This window comes from Bos indicus, chromosome 28 (assembly GCF_029378745.1).
Source record: "Bos indicus isolate NIAB-ARS_2022 breed Sahiwal x Tharparkar chromosome 28, NIAB-ARS_B.indTharparkar_mat_pri_1.0, whole genome shotgun sequence".
NCBI lineage: Eukaryota > Metazoa > Chordata > Mammalia > Artiodactyla > Bovidae > Bos > Bos indicus.
The window spans coordinates 44,737,929-44,760,119 of NC_091787.1; the positions used below are offsets into that span (position 1 = coordinate 44,737,929).

Genomic DNA, 22,191 nt, shown 5'->3' on the forward strand with positions numbered 1-22,191 from the left:
CCAGCTTCTGGTTGGCTATTTCCGTACATTTGTGAAATAACCTGTAGGAAATGTGGAAAAGTGTACAAGAATAAGCACATGTTTCTTACCTAAACCTCAAAGCAGGTGCTCTAAGGTTTATTCTGCAGAAGCCTAGTGTTTGCTCACACACACGAATGGGGAAGCATTATAAGGTAACTGCTCATTAATTAAGATTGCTTATGAAGAATAACACGTCTGTTCTGCCTTGCAACCACCCGAAGGAGCAGAACACTTTTTAGAAATATACATTGCAGTTTCCTTAACTGAATATTTGATTCAACTTTATTTGTGCATTCTGGGTTGACTGTCATTTCCGTGGCCCTGAGGTGCAGAGCTGGGCTGTTGCCTGCCCACTCCCCTATCCTCCCTCTTTCTCCTGCTCTTCCTTCCTTCTCTCCCATTTTGAACAAGCATACATTTCTCACCTCTTCTGCTACCAGTCAGCAAGCAGGCCAGAGCCGTGTCTCCAAGCTGTGTGAGTCTGCAAGACACCACCTGTGTGGCCCCTGCACACAGCAGGCTTTTTGTCCTGTATGTTGGCATTCATGGCTGAAGACTGTCGGCTCACAGTCTCTTTTAGTTTACATCATCTGCTTGGAATCTTGAGAACCCATGTGGTGGGGATACGGGGAGCCCTCAGTGATGCTTCTGGAATGAGCATCGCTCTCCCAGCCCAGCTCTCCCTGCAGTGAGCACAGAGCTGCATTGTCTCCCTGAGTGGCTCTGTGACTTCTGCTGCCGGGCGCCAGCACCGGAGCACGCAGAGAATGCGGCCTACTGCTCGGTGCTGCTCCCACCCTGGGGGTTTGCCAGCTTGCCTTCCTTCCCCGCTTCCCGTCCTGAATACTCTCAGTTGGAGTTTGGGACCACAGCAGTCGTCAGCACCTGCCTTTGAGATGTATGAGCTGCCAGAGCACTGCTGGGCCTGCAGAGCTGAGGTGTGCCATCAGAGAGGAGCTGGGCCATGCCAGTGTAGAGTGTAGGATCCGGTGTCAGGAGCCAAAGAAGCCCCAGGACGTCTGGGCTGATGCCTTGTGTGAGGTGGGAGTGATACTGTCCTTCAGGGAAGCACCAGGACTTCTCCGGCTTGGGTCCAGGAGGGAGGAACCCGTGAGGGCTCGAGGCAGCGTGAGCATCATCTGTGCTGCCCCCACGGTCTCCACAGGACCTGTCCTGCTGCCCAGTGGCCCCAGAGGCCCAGCCACCATGAGGATGTCTGGTAACCCCTGAAGAGCTGACCGGTGAAGACTCTGAGCTCCCCCGAGGGGCCCTGGACACCAGGAAATTCCTGGAAGGACCATCTATCTATGCAGACTCCTTGCTGAGCATCCCCTAGCCTGGAAAAAGCAGCTCAGAAGAGGCCGGGGCTCGCAAGGGCAGAGAGGAAGAGTGGGGTCTAGGGGGGCGGGATGATGGGGGTGGTGTCAGAGGTGGTCTCCTCCGGCTCGCTGTCCCCATCATCCGGGCCTTCTGCCAGGGCCGGGCTGATTCTCACCACGCTGTCCTCAAACTGCACCTGCTTCTTGGCCAGCGAGCCAGCTGGCTCCAGAGGCAGCTCCGTCGGTGTGTCTGGGTGCTGGAGCGCACTGGGCTTCCTCGTCCCCTTCAGGATGCTCTTCATGTGGATGAAGAGGGAGCCAGGTCCCTCCTTGAGGGCTCCGTGGAAGGTGTAGGTCTGCTCGGTGTCCCCAGAACCGGTGGTGCTCACCACGCTGCTGGAGGGGTCTGTGTACTGCTCAGGAGGGGCCAGCACTTCTGCTGCAGGTTTGCTCTTTTTCCGCTTGCTCAGCAGGAAGTAGGCCAGACCGGTGATGATGAGCATAGAGCCTGGAAGAGATCTGGGAGGTCAGGATGCTGGACACATCCTCGAGAAAAGCCAGATGCCCACCGTCCCTGCGCAGGTGGCCTGCGCAGCCACACTTAGGCCCCCAGAGCTCCAGCCCACACACCTAACTTGTCCTCACACACCCACATCAGACCCTGTGGCAGGCTGCTGCCTGGCCAGCGGGGGATGTCAGCGGGGCCAGCCTGTGCTGGGGTCTTCACCGTGACCATTAGCCAGGAGGCCCTGTGCCTGAGGCCCTCTTGGTGCAGGAAGTGGATCCTTGTGCTGTTCCTGCCTGTCCTCCCTGCACTGTGCTCGGCCTCCCTCTCAGGGATGGCTTGCTGTGTCTGGACCTGCAATGCCTTCAGCAACCTGGACTCTAGGTTGGATCAGAGCTGCCTTCTATTCCTGGGAGTGGGGACAACCTCCTTTACTACCACCTGCCTCCAGTAAACACAGGGAGTTGCAAAGCCCTTTGGGTGCAGCCGCCACAGTGTTCCCTGGCCCCTCACGCAGCCTCCAGGCCAGAGGCCCCCTGTCTCCTGCTGGGAGCCCCTCTATGTCCAGAGGAAGGCGTGAAGGTGGCTCTCCTGCCTGCCAGGGCCGGAGCCGCCTGTGTATCTCACCCTCTGTAAAGGTAGGAGGTTGTGGCTCACTCTGACCGTGGCAGTGCTGAGTCTGACTCTACTGAAGGCTGCCTGGAGTGGCCCTGAGAGGAGGCTCTGCCTTTGAACCTCGTTTCCAAAGGGGTTCAAATGCCAGGAATTTTAGATGGCATTTTAGATGGGTATTGAGGAGGGGTGCAATTTTCACAGCTAGGGAGGAGAGAGAAGTGTCCCAGCAGAAAAACTCATCACTGAAACCCAGGAGGTAGAAGCATCCATTTCTGGCTTCTGAGGTCAGAAAACTGGGCTGGCTAGCAGGGTGAGTAGAGGGATAAGAAGAGGGGTTTGAGGGCCTTTGGGGGTCCCATTTAGTGTGCCTTTCAAACCAGGCTGAGGAGTTTGGACCTGAATGGGTAGGGGCTAAGGAGACACAAGGGTTTGGATGGAGAAGTGATCATCTCGCTCCCTCTGAAAGCTCAGATCACACACAGGAATTGGAGAAAAGGTCAGTTCGCTTTTGTGGGTATAACCTCTGGACATTTGCAGGAAAAATGCGTTTCCTGGGATGTTCCTGCCTCTTGATCAATTCCTGATCCTTGCGATCTATGCCAGGAAGAGGCCAGTGGGGCCCTAGAGCCAGCATCGCTGGAGGCCCATGAGAGGGGGTTCAGACCCTCCTGCTCAGAGCCTCCCCTCGGCCGGAGTCTGCCTGCCTCCACTACCTCCTGGAGCTCCTACCTGGGATAGTCACATGCCAGACCAGGACAGGGTGGAGGAAGCAGGCCACCGAGAGCAGCATGTAGGCCAGGAACCTCTGGAAGCAGCCCAGCCAGCGGGCCTTCTCTCTTGCTCTGTAGGCCAGGGACCCTGGTTGGCACCTGCGGGGAGGAAGTCCAGGATTGGCAGGAAGTAGGGAGGCGCCCGGAAAAGTCCCCGCAATGTAAAAAGCCCTGAGTCTGGGGTTGGGTTCCGTTATGGCAGTGTTCTCTGCAGCGGCCCCTGGTTGAGGTCCTCCCAGGACGTGAACTCCTCACTGTGGGTTTCAGTTAGGGGACCTTGCCTGAGCCTCCAGAGGGTCTCCAACAGTTTTTCTGAAAGGCCGTGCAGCCACAGCTGTCTGGTCTAGCGGGAGGAAGCTAATGCTCTCAGGAGGCTGCAAAGGCGGTGGGAAGAGAGGAGGAGACTCAGGGGCTCCCTGAAGTCCCCAGTGTGGTGGGGACGGCGTGCAGCCCAGCGGACCCCTGGCTGGGACGGTTGGAGGGCTGTGCGCTGTACTCGACACAGGGGCGACCGGGCTGGAATCCAGCTGCTCCCCGCTCAAAGGGCCTTGCCTAGACCTGAGGTGGCATCGGCCTGGAGGGGCTTCTCTGTTAACCGGCAGCAGGGACCCCACGGGCCTGGCGGTCTGATGCTGCGCAGGTTTCCTTGAGGATGCTCCCGCCAAGTTGCAGAGGAAGTCAGTGTTTGCGTTTAGCTCCACCTCCTTCAGCTCTGACGTGGCCTGAAGCCGGCGTCGCACACAGCCCAGGCTTGCACGGGGTGGCGGGTTACGTGGGACCAGAGCCTTCTGCCGTGGTCCATTGGCGCCCCCTGGTGGTCATCATTTTGCTACAAACCCAGGGTGGGGATGGAGGAAGTCCAGAGAGGGTAACGCGCCCCTTAGGGTGAGGGCAGCACCCTCCCCTGCCCCGGGAAGCTGCAAGGGTCCCTTAGCAGTGGTGTTCCGCAGGAATGGGGGAGGCTTCTGCCTCAGGGCTAGTGCCCCTGGGGGCAGCCAGTGGCCTTGCAAGATGCCAGGACAGCTGGATTGAAGCCTGGCTCCTCACGCTGACCACCTAGGGAGCCAGCCCTGTAGGTCCTGGGGACGCGACCCAGCACTGCTCCTCTGCCACACTGGCGACGGCCTCCGTGAGCTGAGCGCAGGTGCGGCCGGCGGCCTCCCCGCCCCTGCCAGCTCGGCCGTCCTCCCCACAAGTGGGCCTGGAGGCCAAGGCCTGGCCTCGTCCCTGCGTCCTGGCAGGAGGCAGAGTCAGTTCTCAAACCCAGCTCTGCGTGCTCCAAGCTGGCCTTCTGTGGGGTTCTGCCCCCTGGTTGCTGGCAGGTATGGTGACCGGCTGTTTCCGGAGGATGAGGATGACTCTGCAAGGGGACTCTGGGTGGGGTCAGCCCGTGATGGGTGTGTCAGTCCACTCCCTGGCTGGGGGAAGGGTAAAGGGGGCCACTGAGCCCCATGAGCCTGGGCCCAAGTCTGGGCTGGGGCTCACTGCAGGGTCGGCAGGGAACCATCCCCCGCTGCTCCAGGAGCGGAACACTTCGAAGATGTGTGCTGGCAGGTGGAGGCCTCTGGGGTGTTTGGGAAGGGGGTGTTGGGGGAGCTCCAGCGGCTACTTACTGGAAGCAGACAGACAGCAGCTGAGCCACAAAGTAGGCCCCTTCACTCACGGAGACGGCGGCTCCTGTAAAGCTGTGTGGAGACAGGTGAGGGAGGCCAGACACGCTCTTCACATTCCTTGGGAGCGTCCTCACAGCGCCCTGGCCTCCTGGGCTTCTGTGCATAGCTGAACAACTGACCGGTAGTTTCTTGACCGAATCCTGCCATCCAGCCAACAGCCACTAGGAGCTGCCTGGATGCCAGGCCCTGTGCTGGGCTGCGCTGGGCCTTAGCTGTGGGCGTGGGGTGGAGGCCGGGGCCCAGAGGGCGGTGAGGGACCCACAGGCCGGCGGGACCACCTTGACCCCACACTGCTGCTGGGACACTGGCAGGCACATCCATCCACCCAGGGTCACCAGGACTGTGGGTGAGCGAGGCAGCCATGTGGACAGGAGGAAGGCCTGCTCTGCTTCTGGGCTCTGGGAGGACAGTGCACAGTGGCTGGGGACAGGCTCAGTGAGCCAGGGAAGGCCTTTGGAGCCAGGGAAAGCCACTCTGTCTGGTGGGGGCTCCAGGCTCGGGAGGCATGCAGGGAAAAATGCCATGCTCTGGGAATGCTGGAGTGACTGGGAAGGTGCTCTTGTGCTCTACAGAATGGAGTAACGGCTTAGAGGGGTGGTGACATGGGTGAGTTTGAGAAAGACTCAGAAGTTCCTGGGGTATAAACTGAGGGATAAGAAATAAGGAAGAGGCCAGAGGATGACAAAGGAGTGTGGGCTGGAGGCTGTGGGATCCACTGAAGATTGTCAGAGGGACCTAGTCTTAAGTGGCTGGAGTGGTAGAGTGGAGACGGACCGGAAGGGTAGGATGGGATTGGGAGCTGATGGGTGTGATCCATGTATTAACTGCAAACCAAGGAGGGTGCCCTGAGGAGCAGCCCTGGGGAGGGCTCCTTAGGACACAGACCAGGGCACAGTGATGCGGGCAGGTGTGGCTGCGAGCAGGTGGGGCGGGGGATGCAGCCTGGTGATGCTGCAGGCAGATGGTGGTCCCTCAAGGTGGCCTGCTGAGAAGCTGGGCTGTCAGGACCGGCGGGGAAGGGACCCCAGGCTCTCCTCACCCTGCACAGGTTTTTTTTCCCCACTAGGGGGCGTTTGCAGAGGCATCTGGCAGAAGAGAAAGGCTGAGGTTGAGAAACTAAGGGGCCCCGGGTGGATCAATCTGGGCCCTGCTGGTCTTGGGCTTGGTGATGTGGGCTGAGCTGCTTACTCCTCTGAATTCTTTTAATTTGCAAAGCAGACTGTATAATGTGCACTTCCTCTATAACTCTGTCAAAGGTAAAGGACATAACATAAATAAAACATTTAACTGTGCCTGGCATATAGAGGAGCTCAAATGGAGAGTCCGTTGAACCGATTCCCATCTCTCTAAAAACAGAGCTTGCTTAATGTTTGCTGAATAAGGAAATGATTGATGAGATGGACAGATGGATGTATGGATGAGTAGGTGGAGGAGTGGGTGGGTGGAGAGATGGACGGGTAGGTGGAAGGGTGGGTGGATGGGGGGTGGATGGATGGAATGCTGATTGGTTGGTTTATGGGATGATCTGTCTAAAGTCCTTTCCAAACACGAGGATATTCCAGAAGCCCCTGATACTCCTCTCGCCTTTGGTACAGAGTGGAGCTCGTGTGGGATGCGGGGAGGTGCTGCAGGTGAATCTCTGCAGAAGGATTGGGGTAAGCTGGACTAGAACATACTGGCAGGGAGGGGCCCATGCACACATACTCACAGCAGGTAGAAAGCCAGGCTCTTGAACTCTCCCCGGAGGAAGGTCTCAGTGCCCACGCCGATCAGCACTAAGGGAGGAGGAAGAGGAGGGAAGTGTGGGCCTGGGGGCTCCAGCCATGGCACTGCCTTGCGGAGGCTCCTTGGCCATGGAGTGAGCCATCTCCTGGGCACAGGGAGTCAGGGGATCTCTTCTCCATGTGGCACAGGGAGCTATGGCTGGGAAGGAGGGCAAGGAAACTTCCGGATTGGTCTCTGGGAATGGGAGGGCATTTATGCATAAGCCCAGAGGCCTTTTAATCCAGCCTCCCCAGAGAAGATGCCCGTCCTCTTCCACACTGGTCACGTTGCCACCCCGAGTGCCCCCTGAAACAGCCCACAGACAGGCCCCGAGCCCCAGGCTCCTCAGCTGCCCTCCATGTGGAGTGGCTTCAAGGGCCTTCACCATCCTGTAGACCCATGGGTGCTGTGTGTCTGGGCCTCGGCGCTTGGCCGTGGGACCCGCCCCCACCTCGTTCCCTTGCCCAGATCACTGTTCTTGCTGTGTTCGTGGCCTCGTTCTCACTTGCTGGCTTGGCCGCTGTATTGAACACTCTTGGCTCATCGTTTTGGACCCAGTGCTGATGAAGTCCCTGGAGTTTTGCTCAGACACAAGATGCGGCTCAGCCTCGTCTCGCCTCCTCCCTTTTCTTGGCAGTTGGTGTTTGTGCTCAAATACTTGAACTCCCATTTGTCCGGGATGAATCCATCTCAGACCCAGCTCTGTGGACTTGCTGGGTCCTGGCTGTCTCCTCACTCTCATGGCTTCACTCAACCAGCCGTGGCGCCAACCCATTTGCCCGAGGAAGGACACACGCCACAGACAGCATACAGGTTGTCTGGAGACGTTCTTCCCACCGTAGTGACCCATGGATCAGATCTCTTTCTGGCCCTACCTGAGTACAGTCCATGCACCCTATTGCAGTCCCTGCATCCCATGTTACAGCCCATGCACCCTACATTTCTCTCTGTAGGCTCTGATGACCCACACTGGTATTTGCAAAGTTGTGGCTTCACCTCGCTGCCCCCCAGAGAGTGAGGGCCGGGCTGCTGCTCTTAGCTGCTGGCGTGTGGCCCTTTGTCTCTGCTGCACTGGGGGCGGCTTCCCTGGGCAGTGGTGCGTCTTCCCTCCGCTGGTGGATTCCCTGTGTAAGCTCCCATGCTTGGGCCACCTGAGCTCTCGATCCACTGCAGAATTCTGACTTTTGACACGCAGGGTTCAGTCTCTCAGCCGCTAGCCCTCCACCCCTCACTTCGCGGTGGGATGCAGAAGTACTTTAGGGAGAAGGGGACAGAGCTCGTCCATCTAGGAAGGGGATACAGTGTATCCTTAGGGATTGGGTTCTGGTGCGCCCTGTGCTTGAGGGCCAGGGCGGTGGAGAACACCACACCTGTGTCCTCGTCAAGTGTAACTGACTTCTGGCTTGTCCCAGGTTAAGGGTCAGGGATGCCCTGAAGCGTCATGACCCTCTGCAGTGTCAACATAACCTGTGGAGCACTCAGTGGATTACTTACAATGCGTGTACACGCTCTGCTTCCCCCCAGGGCCCCATGACTCAGGGAGCTCCACGTGCCCCCTTCTACAGAGGTGGAGATGAGGCTCAGTGACCTGCGTGGTTCTCCCAAGGACGCATCTAGAAAGTGAAGGACCTACAAAACAAAACTGAGAATTCTAGCTCCAGGCAATGGACCATTTCCTGGTTTCCACTGCGGACCTGTGTGTGTGTGTGTGTGTGAGGCAGTGTGTGTGTGTGTGTGTGAGGCAGTGTGTGTGTGTGATGCAACAAATATTCATGTATTTAGTTTTCACTATGTTTTCTGTCCTGTCTCCAGCATTTGCATTTATTAACTTATTTAAGGGGCTTCCCAAGTGCCTCTAGGTCAGGAAGATCCCCTGGAGAAGAGAATGGCAAACCCACTCCAGGATTCTTGCCTGGAGAATCCCATGGACGGAGGAGCCTGGTGGAGTACAGTCCATCGGGTCACAGAGAGTCGGACACGACTGAAGCGACTTAGCGTACCACACAACTTATTTAGTCCTCACAACAGTTTTATGTGAGAGTACTCTGTTACCCTCATTTCATGTAAGAGGTGATGGAGGCGTAGAGAGTGTAAGTAAAGCCAACCAATCAGCCAGCCAGTCATGGATGTCTAAGTCAGATCCCGCATTTCAGTTTCACACTTGCCAGCTAATAGTTCTGCTGATCTCTCTGAGGACTCAGTGAGTTAATTAAAGCCAAGCACATCACAGGTGCTCAATTTCTGGCACAAGAACACAGCCCAGCCCAGGTAAGGATCTTCCCACCCAGGGCCTGGGGGAAGGGACCGTCTGCCCAAGGCGATTCTTACGGTTGTTCACCTCTGGGGTGAGGCAGGGCCTTCATTCACCTCTGTGGTCTTTGTACGTTTGCACGGGGTCCTGGTGGATGACCAGCAGATGGCAGGAGAAGGTCTTGGGAACTCAGCCCCTTTCCCTAACTTGCACCCCTTTGGCACATGGAGAGCTATTTTGATGTCTTTAAACAGAGCATCAGTAGTCAAAGGGGCATTTCAGGAACACTCTAGAGGCAGTGCTTGTTTGTAGCTTGAAAAATGAGAGTAACAGGGACTTCCCTCACGCCCTAGTGGTTAAGATTCTGCACTTCCAGTGCAGGGGGTGTGGGTTTGAGAACTGGTTGGAGAACTAAGGTCTGCCATGCTGCACGGTGAGGCCAAAAAAGAAAAAGAAAATTTAAAAAAATGAGAATAACAATAGGAAAAAGAGTTGGGTTGGGTTCCTGGTTCTGAGTGGGTAATTGTGGATAGTTAACCCACGGGGCTTCCCAGGTGGCGCTAGCGATAAAGAACCCACCTGCTAATGCAGGAGACATAAGAGAGGCAGGTTCCATCCCTGGGTCAGGAAGATCCCCTGGAGGAGGCACGGCAACCCACTCCAGTATTCTTGCCTGGAGAATCCCATGGACAGAGGAGCCTGGTGGGCTAGATCCATAGGGCCACAGAGAGTCAGACATGACTGAAGAGATTTAGTGCACAGGCCCTCCCTAGCCCATCTGGTCTGGGTTTGCCGTGTGAGGAATGTGTAGAATTAGTTATATCTCCCAGAGTCGTTGCTTGGATTGGGGAAAATAATGCGTTTTGTGCTGAGAGACGTCAGGTGGTCCAGACACATGAGTTCCTTCCTCCCTCTGACTCTGGCCTGTTCAGCTCTCCCAGCCTTCAGATAGCCCATTTTGGAGCAAGGGAAGTGAGGTCACCCTTCTAAGAGCTCTCAACCAAGAATAAACATGCTAGCTTTGCAAGCCCAGGGACCGAGGAATGGCCTTTGGTTGGAGGAGGAGAGCGGGGGCCGGCGTTGGGAGCATGACCCCTCAGGCCAAGAGATCCACAGGGGATTCTCACGGGAGGCCTATAAGGCCCGTCGACACTGGGGCCAAGGTTCCCCCGCTTGGTCCTCCTAGTTTTGGGGCTCATGCTCTCAGAGGCAGACCGCTGACACTGCGGCAGTACTGACACATGTGAAGTCTTTCCCCCGCTTGGTCCTCCTAGTTTTGGGGCTCCTGCTCTCAGAGGCTGACCACTGACATGGCGGCAGTACTGACAGACGTGAAGTCTTTCCTTTCCTCTGTGCCCATCTGTCTGCTTGTGGCCTTGACCCTGCTTCTGCCTGGCTGCTGCCTGCCCAGGCTGCATGGTGTCTCCCGGCAGCTATTCCTAGACTGTGCTTCCATCTCATCTTCAGTGGTTTTGCAGGGCTCTGAGTAAATGGGCCAACCTACATCAGCCACTCAGCCCAACAAATGACGCTGCGGCTCTCGCCATGAGCTGGGGATGGGGACGGAAGAGCTGAGGATGCAGATGGGGGACGAGTGCCATCATGCCTCCCGAATCAAGGCTTCATTATGACAACGTCTCCATAAGAAAACTTGCCCCAGGCCAGCCTTGGTCCTGAGTTGCATCGTTCTTCGTGCTGCAGGTGGTAGGGGTACTGGGTGGAGTGGTATGTGGGCTTTCACGTTCCCACTGAGGGGCCTTAGACTCCTTCCGTCCCTCCTGGTCACCCATCCTGTAGGGTCCTCTTGCCCTGGTCCCAGCCCAACAGAACCACTTTCCAAGCCCACCCCGACACAGCCTGTCCCACCGCTCCATCTCACGTTCCCTCACAGTCCCTGGGGAGGCATCTTTCCTGGAGTCTTGTTATAATCAGCATCTGTGGACAAGCCTGGCCTCTTCATCTCATCCCCTGGCCTCTGATTTCTCTCCGTCTTGTCTGGTCTGTGTCCAACCTCAGTACAGTATTTTCTTCTCCCAGAGGCCAGGGCTTTCTTCTGAGTTGCCATCCTGAGCTGTTTGTTCTAATTAGCCTTAGCAGGGATCAGAGATTCTACACCTGTGGTGCAGGCCTGGGCCAGGCACACAGCAGAGCGTATTTCCAGGCATCTCAAAGCTCTGGTCCCAGAATGTGGTTGGACAGAAGTGTGGGTGGATGTGCTGGGCTGCGGCAAAGAGAATGGGAGGCTTGATCAGAAAAGCAGCATCCGGTTCCTCACGCAAATGGTAACTCCCTTGTCTGCTTCCTATTCCAGAAAATGGGGATCATAAAACATGATAACTGGCTATGAGCCTCAGTAAATTATAGAGTGTTGTGCAAATGTAGTTGATGGTTAATAGCATTATTAGGAGAGGCAGGGCATTCCTATCTGTAGCCATGAGGGAAGGGGAGGGTTTATTCTTATCCTTTCCTTCCATTAATACATGTTTTTATTGTGGCTCAAGAGCTCTTCTCCATATACAAATGTTGCTCATTGATTTTCCTGTCTTGCAGATCCCTTCTGCAGTCTCACCTGATATAAATGGTCCAAAGCCCCATCTACCTTTACATCTCGCGTGTAAGCCTCTCTGTGCATCCTGCTAAGTGTCCATGTGCTCCTGAGGCTGGGGCCTGTCTGGGTTGGGTTAAGGTTAATGGCCAAGAGGCTGTCTCCACAAATTCTGACCTCTGCTTCCTTTGCTTCAGGGCCAGCATCAGGGCTGGTTGGAGCTTATCTGTTTGGACTCGGCCACTGGGTTGGGTTTTGACGCCTGTCTCACATTCAGTGCAGGCTTCCCTGGAGGCTCGGACAGTAAAGGATCTGCCTGCAATGAGGAGACTTGGGTTTGATCCCTGGGTTGGGAAGATCCTCTGGAGAAGGGAGAGGCAACCCACTCCAGTAATCTTGCCTGGAGAATCCCGTGGACAGAGGAGCCTGGTGAGCTACAGTCTGTGGGGTCACAAAGATTTGGACACGACTGAGTGACTTCACTGCACTCAGTGCAGTGTCCTGGCGAGAATGCAGGACACTCCTCAGAGGTCACTAGAGGCCGTGCTAACTGACCTCAGAGGTCACTAGAGGCCGTGCTGACTGACCTCAGAGGTCACTAGAGGCCGTGCTGACTGACCTCAGAGGTCACTAGAGGCCGTGCTGACTGACTTTCCACGCCAGGCAGTGGCCGTGGCCCTGGATGCCTGGGGAGTTGGGGGAGAAGGTCGTACTCACTGCTGCTGAAGGTGCCTCTTAACACCCCGCGTTGTGTTTATTGATTTTCTTCGTCCACAGCAATGGCATATCTCCTACTGGTCTTAATGTCTGTAGGGACATCTCTGTAGGGAAACACTGGTCTGACGGCAACGGCTGGGGATGGTTCAGAAGGGGTCGCAGCTGACTGTAGACCTGAAAGCTATATCTGCACCATTTCTAAGAACCCAGAGATGCAGGAACTAGCTGCTAAGAATCCAATGAGACAATAAGGGAGTAGTTGCAAGCTTCTTAACTTAGAAGGAATTGTGGCAGATTCTAAGTATGGCGGGGAAGTTTGCTCGGGTGTTGAGAGACATTCAACGGACACCTAGGAACCAGGGTTCAGAGACCTATGAGAAGAGGCCAAGATTTTATAGAAGAAAATTTTAGATATTCAGTAGAAGAGATTAGAGTGCAGGGTGGTCCTTCGTGCCCTCCATCACACTCACATGCCTGCTTAGGCAGAATGTCCTGAAGGCAACAGGATCCTCTTTCTCTACCAGATCCTCTGTCTTAGACTATAGTGGAGCACCCAAGAAGATATTTTGTCTGGCCTTGTAGATTGGCCAAAGCACCTTGGCAGGTTGCAGTGATGCCTCCCCAGTCTTCATCCCCGTGGGATCCACACCCTTTGTTATATGCCAATGCAGTCCCTTGCACTAAAGAGAAGTCTTTCTCCTCACCCCTTGATTCTGAGCTCAGCACTGTGTCTTGCTTTGGACAGCAGGATTGTCAGGTAACAGGGAAGCACAGATGTGAAACGGACTTGGGAACCGGACCTACCCTCTCGTGCCCCTGCCGTTATCATAGGCTGTCTATGCCAGCCTGCTGGAGCATGAGCGGCCTTATCAACCCAGCCAAGGCGAGTGTAGATGGACCAACAGCTGTCTGATCCTCAGAGAGGTGAGCACACTCAGTCTGCATGAGCAGAGCCTCCTAGCCTCCTCGCCCAGATGTGCAAACAATAAAAGCTTATTTCTGGGGACTTCTCTTGCCATCCAGTGGTCAAGACTGCTTCCACTGCAGGGGATGTGGGTTTGATCCTGGGTCCAAGGACCAAGGTTCCACATGCCTTGCAGACACACACAGCTTATGGCTGCATGTCTAAGGTTTACAGCATTATTGTGGCAATAGATAGCTGACACATCTACTAAAAACAGCTTTATCATGGCATAGTTAACATGCAGTGAACCGCATGTGCTTAAATGTGCAACTTGCTAAGTATTAATATATGTATACACTAGGGAGACCATCACTCCACTCAAGATAATGAGCGTGTGTATCACCCAGAGGCCTCCTCGTGTCTTGTAACCCTACCCTCCCACTTTTGTATCCACTCCCTTGCGTACGTTCTTGCCAAGTCACTTCAGTTGTGTCTGACTCTTTGGGACCCTGTGGAACGTAGCCTACCCCTGTCTCCTCTGTCCATGGCATTTTCCAGGCAAGAATACTGGAGTGGGTTGTGTGCCCTCCTTCAGGGGATCTTCCAAGCCCAGGGATCAGACTTGCGTCTCTTAAGTCTCCTGCATTGGCAAGTGGGTTTTTAATCTTTAGTGCCACTTGGGCACCCTCGCATCCACTCCCAGGGAGACATTCATCTGTTTTCTGTCACTCGAGATTAGTTTGCATTTTACGGAAGTTTATACAAATGGGATCGTACAAGATGTACTCCTTTTTTGCTATCGACTTTCATTCATCATAATTATTCTGAGATTTATTCATATTATAGTATCAATTGCTCATGCCTTTCTATGGCTGAGTACTGTGGATATATACTTTGGTTTATAACTTATCTGTTGATTGTCACTTGGGTTGTTTCTAGTTTGGGCTATTACAAATAAAGATATTATGAGCCTTTATGTACAATCTTTGTATGAACATAGACTTTCTTTTCTCTTGGATAAATACCTGGAAGCAGAACGCCTGGATCACGCAGTAGGTGTATGTTTAATTTTTAAAGAAACTGCCAAACCATTTCCATAGTGAGTGTACCATCTTAAATTCCCATCAGTGGTGCATGAGAGTTCCACATCCTTGCCAACACTTCAGCATGTGGTATAGTGAGTCTTTTTAATTTTAGCCTTGCCGATAGGTATGTGGTAGTATCTCACTGTGGTTTTGATTTGCGTTTTCCTAATGACTACTGATGTGGAATATTTTTTCATGTACTTATTTATCATCATGTCTATGTTGATTTATTTTTCATTCTTTTAACATTATATTTTCAAGAGTGCTGTTTTTAAGTTTGAAGTTATGCAGTTTATCAATTTGTTCTTCTATGAATTGGACTTTTGATATTGTACCTAAAAACATCTCTGCCTAACACATCACTAAGGCTTTATCCTATTGTCTAGAAGTTTTATAGTCTTGGGTTTTACATTTAAGTCTAACCTTTTTGAATCATTTTCTTTGTGTGTATCCTTAAAAAAAATTTTTTTTTTTTGGCTACACCATGTGGCATGTGCCCAGTCAGGGACTGAACATGTGCCCCCTGCCCTGGAAGTAGAGTCTTAACCACTGGGTCACCAGTGGTCTTGTGATTTCTTTATCTGGTTTTGACAACACAATAATGCCAGTTCATAGAATAGCTTGCGAACCATCTTCTCCTTTTCAAATTTCTGGAAGGGCTGTGTAGCAGAGTATTAACTCTTCCTTCAGGGCTATAAGAGTCAAGGTTAAGACACCACCTGGGACAATATACTGCCTTTTGCCGGTGACATCGTTTACACGGAGGGACATACGGACTTTCACTGACACTGCTGACGATATTGACCTGGATGCAGAATGACATCCTTCTTGTAGAAACCCACAAAAGAAATTTCTTCTAGGTTTTGATTTCAAATCAAAGTGTTTGGCTCAAGTATTTGATTCTTATGCTTTCTTGTATTCCAAGAGAATGTATCTGCTCACTCACCTTCCATATGGCAGCTTTCCTGGCATTAGGAAACAATGACCATGCCTCCAATTATTCTCTGTTCTTGCTGCATATACCATGTTTTTTTTTTTTTTTTTAATCGGATCTTTACCAAGGCCTATGGCAAGCTAGAAAGGCTTGGGGACAGCCCCAGTGTCAGCTGTTAGTTTCTGGCTACCTTCCTTCTTGATGATAATTCTCTTCAGTTGGTTGCACAGACTAAAGAATAATCTTAAAAGAACGGTTAGTCCATGAAAAGTATAATGAGGCTACCATCTTTCCTCTGGTTTCATCACTACACATCGTGTAGGAATAACCAGCGTCCTGTGGGGTGATCTCAATGGCCCAAGCTCAAAACGTGAAGAAAAATATGACTCAGGGTTAGAGCTTTCACAGTATAGCCCCCTTTTCCTTTCTAGCCTCAAGGATCATATGTTAGCTTATTCCTTTCCTCTATCTTTCTTTTCCATCCTGCAAGGAGATCCCACAGCTCACACTGTGCAGTCCATATGTCCTACACATCCCTCTAAAATTAGACGGTGCTGAGTGAGACTCTATGTGCCGTGAAGGTTGCTGCTCTAGTCATTGTTTCTTTGGATGCTCATGACCCCAGAAGGTAGATGAACTTGTTATCCTTATTTCATAGGTGAGAAAACTGACATTTAAAATGGCTAGGTGACATGGCTAAGGTCATATGTCTAGTAAGTGGTAGAGAGGGACACAGATTCACCCTCCCAAATACTATGCTTCGGAGCTAGGCACTGGGATATGTATTTACTAGCTTGTCCCCCTGGTCAGATCACACACGTCTCTAGGTTAGAGGTCACACCATTCTCATCTGTGTGTCCACACTGTGCAAAGCGGGAACTCAGCCAATGGTTTCCAGATAAATGAGTCTTAGGTGGACTTCTGGATTTTTTGTTCTAACTCCAAGGAGGAGGAAAGTGAAGTGAAAGTGTCTGTGGCTCAGTTGTGCCTGATTCTTTGTGACCCCATGGACTGTAGCTCACCAGGCTCCTCTCTGTCCATGGAATTCTCCAGGCAAGAATACTGCAGTGGGTAACCATTCCCCTCTCTAGGGAACCTTCCCAACTCAGGGATCGAGCCTGGGTCTCCCGCTTTGCAGGAGGATTCTTTACTGTCTGAGCCACCAGGGAAGCCCCTAATAAGGAGGTCATAGGCATAAAGAAGTAAAGAGAGAAATGCTTGGACTAAATTTATTATCTCCCAATGGTAGGAGCATCTTCCCTGGTGGCTCAGACGGTAAAGCGTCTGCCTCCAATGCAGGAGACCCAGGTTCAATCCTTGGGTCAGGAAGATCTCCTGGAGAAGGAAATGGCAACTACTCCAGTATTCTTGCCTGGAAAATCCCATGGATGGAGGAGCCTGGAGACACCACTGAGCTACTTCACTTTCACTTAATGGTAGGAGGGTGGAGCAAAGATGGGGATATTTCATTTGCTCATTGGGACGATCAGAGTGGAAAACAGTCTATATCCACCTATAAGATCTGAAAACAGTAAGGTCTTGCTTGGGTAATAAATCCACCTGCAGACTGTTGGAGTGCGTGAAGCTTCCAGAGGTGGCAGGAGGAAGGCCACAGGGACATCCATTTAAGAAGGGTGGACATTAGTATGAAGGGCCCAAGATGATTGTCTCAGAAGCATCAGTTGTTTTTCTTCCAAAGGCTTTAAATAGGACTAAAGTCAGACTATGCATTTGCTGTACTCTTTAAAAAATAATGAGAACATCTAGGTTTAAATGCTTCCTTTATCCTCTATATTAATAAGCCAAGTCTCCATTTGAATGGGCTGTGCAAGGCATGGGGCTGTCAGGAATGCAGCTCCGTAGCTTATGTAGAGAAGAGGTTAACGGGTCAAGAACCTGGAACAGAACAAAATTCCCAAGCGACCCCAGGTTGATCCCACATTGATTTGTGATCAGCAGGATTTGCTTAAAATGGCTTTGTCTCAAGCCAGCTCATTTTCTTGTTGGCCGTGTGGTGTCCTTTTGGGAGATGTGTGCGGACAGCCCCCAGACACACTTCTCCAGGCTAGAGGTCATGCCATCTTAATCCACATGCCTACATTGCACAAAGTGGGGACTCAGTCAACGTTTGCCAGTTGAATGAACCCTAGGTGGACTCCGGACTTCTTGTCCTGCTGCATCACTGCGGGGTGATGGGCAGACTGGGGCTCCAACACCAGACCCGCTCTGTGCAAGTGTGCTCAGTCGCGAAGTCATGTCCGACTCTTTGCAACCCCGTGGACTGCAGCCCGCCAGGCTCCTCTGTTCATAGGATTTTCCTGGCAAGAATACTGGAGTGGCTTGTCATGCCCTCCTCCAGGGGATCTTCCTGAGCCAGGGATCAAACCCATGTTTCCTGAATTACAGGCGGATTCTTTACCACTGCGCCACCCGGAAGACCAGACCTGCTGTTCACTGGCTGTTTAACCTCTCCCAAATTACCTGAACATTCTAATCCTTCACTTCCTCATTTGTCAAATGAGATTTAGCTCAGCGCTGGGTCCTCATGGACACTGGTAGGTCTGCGACAGTGACTTTAATTAATAATTGACTTTTGAGTTTGTTGTCAGTCAGGTATCTCTGCACACATACATGGAAGTTCCTACTGTGATAATTCCCTCTGGAAAGGTGTGCAGATTTGTCTGTCCCCAGATGAGGTCCAGGAGGGAGTTTGGCTGGAGATAGTCATGGTGGTGCTGGTCAAACATGCTTGGTAATCATTCAAAGACAGAGCGTGAGTAGCTGGATTCCATATCAGTGACTTTACAAACATAGAGAACGAATGGATGGCCACCAGGGGGGAGACAGAAGGGCGATAGGGGAGTAGGCAAAAGAAACACGAAGGGTTACTGTGGAATTGTACGAAATCATGTGTGTGAAACTTTTGAAAGTTGTAAAGTGCTATAGAATTTAACAAATCTTTCATTCCATAAAATCGATCATATAATATTGCAGAGAAAAAGAAGGCCAGTCTTTAGAGTTAGGAAGTGTTTGGTCGACCTCCCTTTGTTCAGTGTAACTCTATCCACTCTCACCGTGACCGCACCTGCCTGAGGCTGTGCCGGGTCAGGATGGACCGGTGGTGGAGGCACTAGGCTGGTAGGGTGGCCTCAGCCAGTCACATGTGCTGAGTGCCTGGTGCCACATCTCAGCAAAGGAGGGACTCCCCGTGCCTCCCATGGCCAGGGAAGGGGCACCGATGAATGATGCTAGCCAAGCGCATGGTAAACGGGGAGAAGTGGGTCTGCGATGATCTGGGAAACTTACGACTGATCCACAGGCAAGAACAGTCTCATTTTCTGATTTTAAAAATGCTTCTGTCTGGGGTGAAATCTGCGAAGCCTGGGTGCCCTTGTTTGGCAGTGGCAATACTCTGTGCACTCGTGGGGCTGGCCGGGGGTGGGGCAGCAGTGGCCTGTGGGACCCCTGGACAGCCTAGTGGAGCTTCATTTAGAGGGGCTGAGTGGGGAATAAGAGGCGAGCTTAGCCAAGAAGCCCTGCACAAGGCATGCGTTGGCCACAGCTGCTGGGCTTGCCACCCTGGTGTGTGTCCCCAGGGCCAGGGACCTTCTGAGCTGCTGACAGCCTCAGATCCTTCTGCAGAGGGAAAGGGAAACCCGGGAGGGGCTGCTGGATCAGGAGCTGCCTGGGCCCTGCAGGTGACACTCCAGGTGACCTGGGTCACACGCTTTTCCTAGTTTCCAGGAAACTCAGGCTCCTCGCACAGGGGGACCAGGGCTACTTAGGTTTCCCAGGGTTTCTGCAAAGTGACAGCCTCTGTCTCAAGTCTGATCTCCCCTCTGGCAGCAATGGTCCTATTCACAAGGCCTGGACCTCTCAACAGAGGATTTCAAGAAAAAAAAAAAGGCTTAAGGGAATAAGGAATTTGCAGATCTCACACATTGGAAATAGGTCAGCAGTTCAGGCATGCTGAAAGAAACTTGAGATTTTCCTAAGATAACTAACACCCCTCTTTCTAGCTTCCCACCTGCTCCTAGCACTCTAGAAAGCCCCAAAACACCATTTCTGGAAAGCCTGGACATTAGAAAGCAATATGGTGGCCTATATTTAACCTGGACTCTATATCAAAACCAAGCGGGAGGCCCATCCTCTGCATTAACAGTGGCTTTCTGCAAGAGATAAGGGTTGTGGTTCAGAGGTGCAGTTTGTGTGTGTGTGTGTGTGTGTGTGTGTGTGTGTGTGGGTGTATGTGTGTGTGTGTGGTATGTGTGTGTGTGTGTGTGTGCTATATGTGTGTAGCTGCAGACCCTTCCACTGGCTGAGATAAATCAGACTTTTAAACTGTCTGCAGCTAATCCATTAGAAGTTTATAAACCTCTTAAAACAGCTTCCCAACAGGAGCCAGGCCTCCCCTCCAGGCAAAGACAGGGAGAAGTGTCACTGTGATTTCTGACAGATGAAAGGGGTGCATTTCACATATTTGGAAACCCAGGCTTAGAGGATGGCAGGGTCTCCACCAGACCAGCAGTGGTAGAGGGTCGAGCCCCAGACACAGAAACCCTTCAGGTTAACCTCCCTCCCCGAGGCTGGGTGGGAAGGCGGCCTGGGGCTCCTTCCTCCAGGTCCAGGCCTCATGGCGGTTCCAGCCTCCCTCCCCTAGGCTGGGTGGGAAGGTGGCCTGGGGCTCTTTCCTCCAGGTCCAGGCCATCCCTCCCCCAGGCTGGTTGGGACGGTGGCCTGGGGCTCTTTCCTCCAGGTCCAGGCCTCATGATGGTTCCAGCAGAGGTTGGAGCTGAGGCCTCCATTTGTGCATTTACCCAGAAGCCTCAGCAGAGCAATTCTGGACCCTCTAGTGCCCCTGGGGCACAGGGCTTCTTACCCTGGGAAGAAGGAGCTCTTTGGCCAGAGTCCTGGCCTTTTAAAAAGTCGAGGCATCAGGGTTCCAGGTCTGCTGTCCCCCTGGCTTGTAGCATGACCTTGAGCAAGGTCACTACCCCTATTTGAACTTTAGTGCTCTGTTTTGTAACAGGATGGGTGGGATTAGACCACTGACGACAGCCCTCCCTGTGCTAACTCAGGGTTACATGCGAGAAAAGTCTGTTTGCTAGCATATTACCTTGGGAATGACACAGATCCCCTTGGAGCTCTGAAGTATGTCCTAGGGCTTCTCTCAAGAGGCTTATATCCTCAGTTCCACTTAGCTATGCTCAGTTCATGCATCCTTGATCTTCCAAAACACCTGGCCAGCAGGTCCAGTTATCTTTATCATAAAGACCAGAAAGCACGACCCGGAGCACCCAGGTGGCTTTCCCCAGGTCATGCATCGGTGAGTGACAGGGACTAGCGCTGTTTGAGCTCAGCTGGGGGCCGCTTCCCATTTGCCAAGATGCATGCGTAAGACTGTGAGTTGTAGTGGGAAGGCAAGGACTTGATCAGCAGTGAGATTGTGAGCAGCAGTGGGAAAACAAGGACTTGATCAGCAGTGGGATTGTGAGCAGCAGTGGGAAAACAAGGACTTGATCAGCAGTGGGTGTCTCTTCCTGGTCTTTAAAGTTCAGTGGGGCGCAGAGCTAGGGGTTCAGAGTGCTGCTTGCTCACTTTCCCAGCAAAGGTCCTGACCACGCAGGGGGCACCGGGTTCAGGACCAGGTTTGAGTTGGGGAAGTGAGCAGGCAGAGCTCGGAGTCACAGCTACTCAGGTTCTTCTGTAACCATCTGTCCTCCCAGCAAGCCAAGCAGCCCCCAGATAGGGTTGGGTGGGGAACAGCAGCCCTGCAAGGGGAACTGTTTCTTCCCCAAACCCATGGTGCTTTAAGGGAAGCCTGGGATCTCCGAGTGTAGCTTCCCTCTGTGAAGTGGGTTGTGGTTAGAATAAAACAAGGTGCACTCCGTTGACCATTTCCATGCCCATACAGTGAGGAGTCCGGTTCTTACCTTTGCCTGGCCCTTTACACTTTCACCTTCAGGTCTCCCCCATCCACCTCACAACAGCCCCCAGGAAGGCGGGGCGGCCCCTCAACTCATTTCACAGATGACAATGCTGAGGGTTCCCAAAGTCCCATGGATGGCGGGTGGCCCTCAACTCATTTCACAGATGACAATGCTGAGGGTTCCCAAAGTCACATGGATGGCGGGTCACATGGCCAAGCTGGGATTCTGTACCGTGACCCTGGACCCCAGCCCCAGGCTCACCCCACTGCATCTGCCACTACCCTGAAGAGCGTTTCTGGGGTTTGGGGGAAGAAGGTGAAGATGTGGCCAGGTGTTTCTGCCCACCCCCCATGGCCGGCGCCCGCCCCTTGGGCAGCCCTGTGTGCTGTGCCCCATGCGTGGGGGCCGGAGGGGGAGGCAGGGTCTTACCTGCAGCGGTGGTGATGCCCAGGAGCCGGCAGGTGTACTCCAGCCCCGTCCAGAACACCTGCTGCTTCATGGTGCCCGGGCGAGGCAGGGTCCCAGCAGGGCGGGTGGTGGAAGCTCCAGCCCGAGAGGCTGCAGGTTGCCCGTGTCCAGCGGTAGGCTGTGGCTGCCAGCTCTGGGCTTGTGCACCCTGGGCCTGCCTTCCCAAACCAGTCCAGGCCACCTCAGCCTGGCCGAGGTGTGAATAGCGCTCACCTTCCCAGCTTGCCAGGTGCTCGGCTTAATCATTACCTTGGAAGAATGCCCTCACCACTCAGCACAGCCAGGGCCTGGTCTGGAGCTGCCGCGGCCCCAGCGTGGCCGCCGGAGATCAGGCCGATTAGGGCTGGGCTGGAGGCAGCCTGAAGCTGGCAATTAACTGTTTCTGGCTGGGAGGAGGGAGTCAGCGGAGGAGCCAGCCCAGGCTGTTCCTTACTGGGCAACAGAAAGGCCCAGAGAGAGTCACACCTGGGCCTCAAGCCTGAGGGTCTGAGAGTCAGTGTCTGGTGGGGACGATGTGCAGGCAGCTTCGTGTTTGTGTGTGTGTATGGGAGAGAGGCATGTGTCTTTAAATCCCAGAAACAACTTTTGAAAGGAGTCCCAAGCTTCTGTTCTTCTGTGCATAGGTGGATTAGAAAGCTTTCAAGTCTGTGGCACGTTCGGACTCTGACCAGACATGCTCTCAGGCCCATG

General features: G+C 53.2%; 1 protein-coding gene across 1 annotated transcript; it reads right to left on the reverse strand.

Moving 5' to 3' along the window:
• Positions 1-275: 275 nt before the first annotated feature.
• On the reverse strand, positions 276-21,829 carry TMEM72 (transmembrane protein 72). The gene is made up of 5 exons (XM_019953638.2): positions 21,463-21,829; positions 6,612-6,678; positions 4,844-4,915; positions 3,190-3,329; positions 276-1,848 (listed from the first exon to the last, which is right to left on the reverse strand). The coding sequence occupies exons 1-5, from the start codon at positions 21,530-21,532 to the stop codon at positions 1,418-1,420; spliced, it is 780 nt and encodes a 259-aa protein (XP_019809197.1). The 5' UTR covers positions 21,533-21,829; the 3' UTR covers positions 276-1,417.
• Between the last annotated feature and the right edge of the window lie 362 nt (positions 21,830-22,191).

Bases quoted from the DNA above. Each gene is read 5' to 3' on its own strand.
- TMEM72 (XM_019953638.2), bottom strand. From the start codon at position 21,532: ATGAAGCAGCAGGTGTTCTGGACGGGGCTGGAGTACACCTGCCGGCTC. The intron at 3,330-4,843 runs GTAAGTAGCCGC...TCCTCCCCGCAG, and splicing joins CTGCTGTCTGTCTGCTTCCA to GTGCCAACCAGGGTCCCTGG. The intron at 1,849-3,189 runs GTAGGAGCTCCA...GATCTCTTCCAG, and splicing joins CTGGCATGTGACTATCCCAG to GCTCTATGCTCATCATCACC.